Source organism: Oryzias melastigma, linkage group LG10 (assembly GCF_002922805.2).
Source record: "Oryzias melastigma strain HK-1 linkage group LG10, ASM292280v2, whole genome shotgun sequence".
Lineage (NCBI taxonomy): Eukaryota > Metazoa > Chordata > Actinopteri > Beloniformes > Adrianichthyidae > Oryzias > Oryzias melastigma.
In genome coordinates, this window is record NC_050521.1 from 1,439,342 (window position 1) to 1,448,815 (window position 9,474).

At 39.7% G+C, this 9,474-nt stretch overlaps 2 protein-coding genes across 5 annotated transcripts in view; one reads left to right on the plus strand and one right to left on the minus strand.

Annotated features, from left to right (window-relative positions):
* The window catches only part of csnk1a1 (casein kinase 1, alpha 1), a 20,831-nt gene extending 16,685 nt beyond the window's left edge, over positions 1 to 4,146 (minus strand). The window contains exons 1-2 of one of the 4 annotated variants that reach the window (XM_024283466.2): positions 3,409 to 4,146; positions 3,175 to 3,281 (exon numbers count right to left, since the gene is read on the minus strand). In XM_024283466.2, coding sequence (XP_024139234.1) covers positions 3,175 to 3,281; positions 3,409 to 3,531 — 230 coding nt within the window. In that variant the 5' untranslated portion in view covers positions 3,532 to 4,146. The remainder of the gene's footprint in view (positions 1 to 3,174; positions 3,282 to 3,408) is intronic. The other 3 variants (XM_024283467.2, XM_024283468.2, XM_024283469.2) reach the window with 3 other exon arrangements.
* Positions 4,147 to 8,208: 4,062 nt separating this feature from the next.
* The window catches only part of LOC112153453 (serine protease inhibitor Kazal-type 1), an 11,029-nt gene continuing 9,763 nt past the window's right edge, over positions 8,209 to 9,474 (plus strand). Inside the window, exon 1 of the mRNA XM_024283683.2 lies at positions 8,209 to 8,333. Within this exon, the coding sequence (XP_024139451.1) occupies positions 8,282 to 8,333 (52 nt within the window). The 5' untranslated portion in view covers positions 8,209 to 8,281. The remainder of the gene's footprint in view (positions 8,334 to 9,474) is intronic.

Sequence of the window (9,474 nt, forward strand, 5' to 3'; positions counted from 1 at the left end):
AGACCCTCAACAAAGCGGTTTCCGTACTGTGAAGGCTTTTAAAGCCCGATTGGTAGACTTCCAGTATAAAATCATTTCAAAATTAAATACATCAATTATATCGATATTATAAAATACCATTTGTATCGAGGCACAGTAGGTTTATTTTACTACTACGTAAAAACCACAAAGTTCCATCCCAGCGGACAACGCACGTGATGGCAGCAAAAAACTGATCAACCATCAATCCAGTCCAATGTGTGGAAACACTTTGAATTATTCTAATCTGGAAAAACAAGAGTGTGTTGAACTTTATCAAACTAAATTGTGAATTGATTTGACATTCATTCTTGTTTACTTCTTTGTTTGTTCACATATTTAAAGTATTATCTAGAAGAAATACAATGAATCTGGAACACTTCACCTTCACTGATCAGAACCAAGTATTTATCTGATCACACTGGTGGAAGTTTTGGATAAAGATGTCCTGGATCCACTTTAGGTCAGTGAATCAACTACAAATCATTTTGCCATCATCATCACTTTAACCACACCTGAAGTTGGAGGGTGGGCAAACTTTAAACCAGAGGAATGAGTAATAAAGGAGAGCTGGAGGACTGGTGATTCACACTCTCAGGTGTTCTGGGGCTCTCACAACCCCAGGAGACTGTGATCAGGGCGTGGCAGCGGGACAGACAGGTTCGACAGGCTGTAACCTGGCAGAGCTGACAGCCCCACCCTCATGCTGTAACAGGTTCCAGGAAATGAGCAGCTTACAATCCTCCCACATCCGAGGGAAAACCCAGAAAAAGGGAAAACGCGTTCAAAAACACTTTACTTTAATGTGGGACTTTAGAAGACCTGTCATTTTTAGAGGTAGCAATCCATCACTGCTGCTCCCTGATAAAAGAGACCCTACAGGGGCCAAACTATTAACACAAACCACAAGTGAAAACCTGAATCTTGTACTCTGGGATGGCACAAAACGTTCTGCCCTAGAAAATTTGACATTTGAGAAAAACCAGTTCAACCTATTTCAGAACATCTACGAACATGCATCATTCCAAACCATCAAGAATGAGCACCTTCCATGCCAAGTTTCTGTTTAAGTCCAAGAATCAAAACTTATGAGTTACATTCCTGACGGACCTCTCTCCTAAAAGCCTCTAGTTCAAAGTTCACATCAGATGGAATATGTTAGATCTGCACAATAATTCACTAATTAATCATCCTCCTCAACTCTACCTACTGTGATACGTGAACCGGAAAAGACAGTGTATACTGTGGTAAATGGCAACCTTAAATGTTTATGCAAAAAAATAATCTCTGACAATAGCAGACACAGCATTAGAAAACATACACTGTAGGTTTGAGATGAAACAAAACAAAAACACGACTAATCGATTACTACTAAATTAGCCAGCGACTATCCATAAGTCCAGAGCAGGAGTGTTAAACTCAATCTCACAGGGGGCCAAAATTAAAAACACACCCTAGGACCAAACAGGATAAACATTTATTGATTTATTTATTGTGTCCAACACTGCGACAAATTAGTAGTTTGATTTACTCTGGTAATTTCTATAGTTTTTGTACACTTGCTGTTTCAGGATTGTAAACCTAAGACATTTTTTTTATATATAAAGATCAGCTCTGTATAGCATTTCCCAACAGTTCTACATCCCTTCTGGGCCATTTAAACAGCCGCTAACTCTGTGATCAATAGAATTTGTTTTACTCTGAAACAAAGAGCTTTTCCAAACGGGGTTACAGATCTGAAAAATAAAACCATATCACCTAAAATCAACACTGTAATTGTCATAGCAGACAATGAAAATCCCACTTAATGTGTGATAGAATGACGCCACACAGCTTTGAATCACTATATATTACATGTTAATAAACTATTGGTGCTGTGTCAACTTAACATGGTAAGTAAACTGCCATCAAACAAAACAGAGGAAGAAAAGGCTTGGTACTGAGCCTTAAAATCTTTTATTATTGTTAATAAAGTAGTAAACTGCTTTAGAGCACATGTGTCAAAGTCAAGGCCCGGGGCCTCATCCAGTCTGCCATGTAATTTTCTTTTAGTGTTATTAATGGCACAATAATATTTTGCACTAATTTCTAACTTGTATTATTTTGACAAAATATATTATTATGGAGGGTCAAATATTGAAAGTTATTTTAGGGTTTAAGTTTATTTATTCTGGAATAACTCCAGCCTTTTTATTATTCATAATTATGTTTAAAAGTTACAGTTTTAAAAGTTAGCATTCTGCTAGCTTTTTGAAATACTTTGGAATTTACTAAGATTTTTCAGGCTATTTGGGAGTTACTAATATTTCAGCTACATGCTAGCTGTTTTGGCTAACCTAAGTTGTTTTATTTTTTATTTTGTTGTTGTTTGTTTATGCTAATTTGACATTTAGCTAATATTTTAGCCAGGTATCAGCTTCAGAGTTTTTAGCTCTCAATTTCAGCATCTTCAGGGGCCACTTCAGCTAAGCGCATTAACACTATCATTATCATAGGTAATGCTTTATATATAGTTCATAATTATGTTTAAAAAGTTACAGTTTCATATCTTGTTTACAGTCAGACTATATTGGCCCTGTTGATTTTATTAGCCATTCTTGTAAGTCTTTCATTAACATTTGGGCACCACAAGCTCTCCCTAGCCTTTTGGACATGTTAAATTTGTTGAGGTGTACGGAGTTAACTGGCATTTGTCTCAACCCATTTCAGATTTCATTTTTTTCTTTTAGAACGCTCCAAGTGACGTCAGAAGTTATAATTCTAGTATTTAAATGCCTGGAAATAGAACCCACTCTCCATACACACCATAATGATCCTCCTTCACTCCAATCATCTCCCAAAGAATCGGAGCTAAACCACATTTTTATGATTCCGGGTCAAAACCCGAACCGGTCGCTGGTTTTGTAGAACAGCACGACGACGTTAAGTTGCGAGAAGCTCGTGTCACGCGCTGCTACTGGGAGTTCGATCGAAGCAGCGCCGCCATTTTCTATCAGGGAGCGAGCACAACAAAGAGGGCGGCCATTTTCAGGCAGGAACATGCACGCTCCCGTAGCGGGCCTGCTCGTGCCCGCTGCGCCCCTGACAGCAGATTACAGTGACTTTAGGCTGATTACGCGGCCTGGCAGCCGCGGCCAGGCCCCGGACCAGTCCTACCTGATGTGGGGGATGCCCACGCCGCCCTGCAGGATCTTGTAGAGTTTGCTCTCGTATAACAGCTGCGGATGTCGGGCCTTCTGGGACTCCAGCTTTACGGCCACCTCCTGAGAGTACAAACATAACATGAACACGCTCACGCGCACACGCAGCCCGTTGAGGCCCGGTGTTCCGTCAGGAACTAAAACCTCAACAAAAGGAGTCCCAGCACCGAACAGAACCGCCTGGACTCACCTCCCCGTTGGTTATGTTGATGGCCAAGTAGATGTCCCCGAAAGAGCCGGAGCCGATCTTCCGGACCAGCTTGTACTTTCCCCCGACGATGAACTCGGCCTTAGAGCCGCTGCTGGTCGCCATGATATCCAACACTTAACAACACCAAATTAGCCCGAAAATAAGGCGTGCCAGTTGGACACAGAGACGTGTTGGTCCGGATGTTGTCGGAGTTCTGGTCGGGCTCCGACTCTAAGCAATGTTGACACAAAAACGACAAAACCCGATCTTCTGGGGAGGTTCCGCTCAATCATGCGCTGTTGACCTCTGGTTCTTTAGTTAAGATTAGATCCACACCGAAACACGGGTCTGTGGCGGCACAACTCGATGTTAATCCGAACCCAAGCCGACCGAACCGCGGGCCTTCAACAACAACACTACCGTCGATCCGCCGTTAGCATCAAGCTAACGGCTTCACACGGACCAGCGCTCACACAGGCTCCAACCTCCTCCCTCCCCGGGGGCAAGCGCGATAACCGGGCCGCTGCTGAGGCGGTGGTGTTGTTGGGTCCGTCCGTCTGGACTGGTTTGGTCTTTTTTCGAGGTGTGGACCGTCCGCACAAAGCGCCGCCCGCTCACTGCGCCATCTTGTCTTCTCGACCTGCCTCAGCTGGTTTCCGCTGGAGGCTCCGGAGCCTTCAGGGGCCCTCGGAAATCTGAGTACTGATCAGAGGACCGACCGGCCGCGCCTTCCTGCAGGAAGGAGGAATTAATCTCGTAGACACTGAGGCCCCTCTGGTGGTGACAGGTGGCAAAAAGACAAGACCTCTAACGTTGCGTCACATACAGTAAAAACTATGAGAGGTATTATCAAAATCTTTGTCATAAAGGAAAACAAAATGTGATCACAACAACAGAAAAGTCAAAAGCTCAGTGATATTAATGAACTTTATTAATCCCCCCCGGGGATTAATAAAGTTTATTTGATATTGTGCAGCTGGATATAACACATTTTAAAATCCTGGTATGAAAAAACATTATTACTAGAGTCGGGAAAGATTTTTAAAAATTAACTAATCGCAAACCTGGGGAAAAAAACCAATCGCGATCAATTAACTTAATTAACTATTTTTTACTGTATTTGCTGACCATGTATTATCCACAAATAATCACAGTATAAAATCACACACAAAATTGTACATTTGCAACATTTATTTTTCATTAAGGCTGTCAATCGATTAAAAAAAAGTCAAACTAATCACATTTTGTGTTGTGATTTTTCACTATTTATCACAATGTAAATTTTATGACAATATGCAGCTTTTGAACAAAAACACACTGTGGAACACCAAGTCGCTGAAGCAAAGCGAAGGACTGCTGGTCAGGGCAATTGATTTGCGTTAATGTATATTAACGCGTTAATTCTGGTCGATTAATCGCGTGTGTTAATCCGCTAATGCTCAGACCCCTAATTATAACACAATCATGTTTGGCTTAATTCTTAAATGATAATTAAAGTTAAATTTCCAAAGTTACTAGGAAAATGTTGGTGGTAAAAAAGTGAATCTCAACAGTTTTTTTTAAAATAATGGTTTTATTGAAAAGTTCTTCTAACTACTTTTGTTATCTTGTGCCTTTTTGACTTTTCCAAGACTAAAGCTAAATGTTTCGAAGTCTCATTCCAACATTATTTTTATCTAATGTAAAGTAATTCCCAGTGGTCTTTTAATCATGATTGTGCAGTTTTTAGCCAAAGTAAAAAAAAAAAAAAACTTGTGTTGTTTTTTAGGACATATTCCTGGAGAGTGGCAGGAGTTCATCAGAAATTTGCCTCTGAGTTGTGGGTGGGACTGTTGACACAGAAGTAACCCTCAGCTGATATCCCATCATCCCTTTGTTTACACCTGCTAGCTTACAGCCCCTCACAACCCCAACCTAACATTGGCGGAGCAAGAAAAAAATAGTAACTAGTGTCAGAGCTATCCAGTTGTACAGTTTTAATCCAGGTGTGACACAGTAACTGAAAAATTTCGTAGCTCCGCTCCATTCTGATTTGTCCACTTGCAGACAAATAGATCTATGAATGTCTTTGTTTTCCTTGTTTGAGCTGATCTCTGGATTAAAACTGTACAGCTGGATAGCTCCAATACTGCTCCCCATTTTTACTGCACCAGTAAAGTTAGGTGCTGTTGTGAGGGCTGGAAGTTATCGGGAGAGATTGTAAACAAAGGGAAACAAAGAGTTACCCCGCGGGCCGGATCCGGCCCCTGGGCCTTGACTTTGACACATGTACTGTGTAGAACATTGAAAAAGTCAGAAATCTAAACACTTTTCAAACAGACAAATGCAATATATACACTATATATATATAAAAAAAAAACAACTATGCAACCTTTAACACCAAGAGAACCCCAAAAAACATGAGAACACCAAAAATGCGAGAATTGGAGCCCATGACCGAATGAGTGCTTCAGTTGTGTCAGCTCAGGATTGAGCTTTGTAATATTAAAGGGCAAAATGCTACATGTCTTTTAACAGAGGTAACATCCGTCTCACAACACAACTGTTCTCAGTTATGGATGTAAGCCAGGGGAGGGCAAACTATGGCCCGGGGGCTTTATGCGGCCCCTTAATTGAAGGCTAGCTCTTAAGCTACGATCACACTTCCTTCAAAAACTTGCATTTTAGTGACTATTTCCAATGAAACATCTTTGAAATTGTGTTCAAAACTCATGTTTGTCCATCACTACACACATTTTTAAGACACTATTTGGGTCTATTTACAAAACACGTCCATTGAACATGTTGAAATTTGAATTATTTGCGCTGAAATTCCATTTTCTCAGCTTCAGAATCCACTGGAATCGTGTAGTTCGAAGAACGTGTGTTAAAGGGTTGAACTAAGTAATTACAGTGTCTCCCCATAAATAGTTCACTGCAAATGAATTGGTCTTTGTTATTTTTCAGAAATGTATTCTGCATTCACGTAGTGTGTAAATTTGGGGTTTTTTTATGTTCATGTGTGTTTTCTGAGTCGGACAATTATTTTTCTGATCATTCCAACACCACATGAAGTTCACATTTTTCCCATGAACTCATCGCTGCAATTAGTACTGAAATGAAAACAAAAGTCACAGTTTTCAAGTAAAATCTCCAAAATGTTCTTTGAAATTAATTTTCACTCAAAATGAATGTTTCTGTCCAGATTCCATTTTATTTCTCTCTCTTATGAGGTGGATTACCTAAACAAGGAGTCAGCAACTTGAGGTTCACACGTGGCTCCTATACCCCTCTATTGTGCCTATTGATTAAAAAAATATGAAAGTGTTTCATTTTAAATAGTAACTAAAGTAAAAAATAAGTAGAAAAGTGAAAAAAAGTTCTCAAACTTTATTTGATCCATTCATAAACAGTTGAAGACCACACATCACTCTGCGATGTTCCAACAATCCATAAAGCAGTTTGTAGTTTAACACAGTCAAGCTACAACATTTTGACAGATCTGTGATCATCGTGTACACACACACACAAAAAATAATAAATCTGAGGTTAGTAAAGACAGCACAAATTTATATCCAAGGTCTTTCAGCTAGATTTTCTATTTTTGAACAAATTTAAATATTTAAGTTGGCCCTTAATGTTAAAAAATACAGTAAGGTTCACTGAATTAGTTCTGATTTAATTTTGGTTTGTTAGATTTATGAATTTTTGGCTGACATGCGCCACAAACTGAAAAAAAAAAGATTTTTTACTCATTATTTTGTCCTTTTTGCTACATTGAGATGATCCTATGTGACAGAGGAGTCTTTTATTTTGAAAGGACATCATAGGAATGTTTGTCAAAAGTTTAAAGCTATTTCATATTTAAAAAATATATATTTCTTTCATTTATTTTTTATGCTAAAAAGTAGTTCATTTATATTCATCATAATAGGAACCCAAAAAATAAATATAAATCAATGTCTTAATTCTCTAACAGGTGAGTTATGACTTTGTGGCTCCTGCTAGGTCGTGGTCAGCGAAAAATCAACCCAAAACAACTGTGAAGTGTTGAAGGTGGCAGACAAATGACCCGAACACACCTGCTTATGGTCGGACCCTTCTGACAAATTTTAGAACCCTTTATGGTCCAAGAGTCTTACCCTCGATGTAAGTCATTGAGAAGCTTGAAGGAGTTTAAGGCCTTCCTACGTCTTATGATGAAAATAACTGGAGATGACACGCAGGCTTTTTACTTTTTACAGCTTTTTTTGCCTAAATGTTTATTAATGAGAGTAAACTCACTCAGATCTTCTTTAAATGTTTTCTAGACGTTCTCCTATATCAGCTGACAGCAATAATATACTAGTGAAAAGTCCCATTCTTGTTTTTCCAGCTCTGTTTGTACAATTGTAACACAGCAATAAACGGGCATCTATACCATTCCAATATGGCGTCCAACTTTACATACGTAACAAGCTAGCATGTCATCTCTAGTGATATATACCTCATTGGTGCTAACCATTGATGTTGTCCCAATGAGGAACAGGAAGAATGACAAACCCAAAAAAGAATAATATCATCACCTTAGGATACCTGATAGATGCAAATATTAATGTTTGTCTTGTAGAGCTCAGAACTATTGGGACAATGCCCGTTTTATAAAAGACCGGCTCAGCTGCTGGGACACACCTTCACCCAAACCAAACCCCATGAGTCTCGACTGCCGGCGATCCCGCCAGAACCTGCTTTTGCTATTATGTGATCTTGAACTGGAGACTTGTGACACAGATGACGTATCGTCTGAAGCCTTGCCTTTGCAGGGCAGCCAATCAGAGGCGAGCCTAACCCAGTCCAGCAGGTTGTGGCTGGATGATAAGATACAGTGTGAAACAAACATCTGTTGAGAATAGGAATGATGAAGTCCACTGTGCTGCTCCTCTCTCTGCTGCTGCTGGCCTTCTCTGGTGAGTTTATTGGTGAAGTAGCTGACATGATGAAGCTTCTACTTTTTCAGTGACCGGGTGATCACCTGGTCGCGTTGACACAACGACGTGTCATGGGAGCAGGGCTTCTTGTTCTTCCTTATCCTCTGATAAAACTAAGATGACCTTATGGTAAAATGTCTTAAGATGAAGAAAGAAGGATTTCCAACGGCAAAGGAGTACATCTGAAGTTTTTTATTTAGCAGTTTAAGTTGAGTATGCTGATATGTGTATATAGATAATAGACTAAAAAAGTACATTTAAATTGTTTGCTAAGGGTTGAGGATAGAGTGACTGAAGTTGTCTATTCTTCTGTCATCACAAAGAGAGGAGGAATCGCCATCAGCTCTGAACCTCCATATAGTTGACTCATTTGTCATCAATGATCTAAACCTGGCAAACGTGTCACTTCCTGTCTCCTCTGGAAAGTCATTTAGCTAAATCTAGTTGATATAATCTGACCGCTGAAAGAATGCTAAGACGTTGACTACAACAGACTCTGATGTGATGCGATGAGGTGTGATGTTTATTGTGTCGTACGTCACATGAAACAAGCCTGTCCTATGAGAGATGCATCCTCTAGATGGCACTGTGGATGTTTGATGTGAGCACAGGAAAGGAGCTGATATTCCACTCCATTTGTGTAACAGCAGAGGAAATGTGGATCAGCCTCAGGTTACCACCTGAGTGGTGTCTTACTGAAATGTATCTCCCCCTTCTGCTATAACTGTTGACTTTACCAAGTCAGACGATAACATTTTAGATAAGAGGCTTTAAAACAAATATATTAAGCTTGTAAGCAGTTTATTAATATGGCCTTTGTAGAATATAGTCTCACTTTAGATGTCAAAGTCCTCCTATAACAGTTAAAAAAACATTCCCAGTAGTGTTTTCATTATGATTATGAGGTCTTTAACCAAAATTCCACAACCTAAATGTCTTAAAAAGACATTTTTCATGTTGATCTGAAGCCTCTGTTTCCAAAATCTCCTCTGAGGGGGCGTGGCTCCCCTGATGCTCCATCTGATTATGATAGTTCTGTGTCTCTCTAGCGTAAATCTTCACCAGTACTACATAAAAACATCCATCAATATGGGTAATGTCCAGCCGTATGGTTCTGATC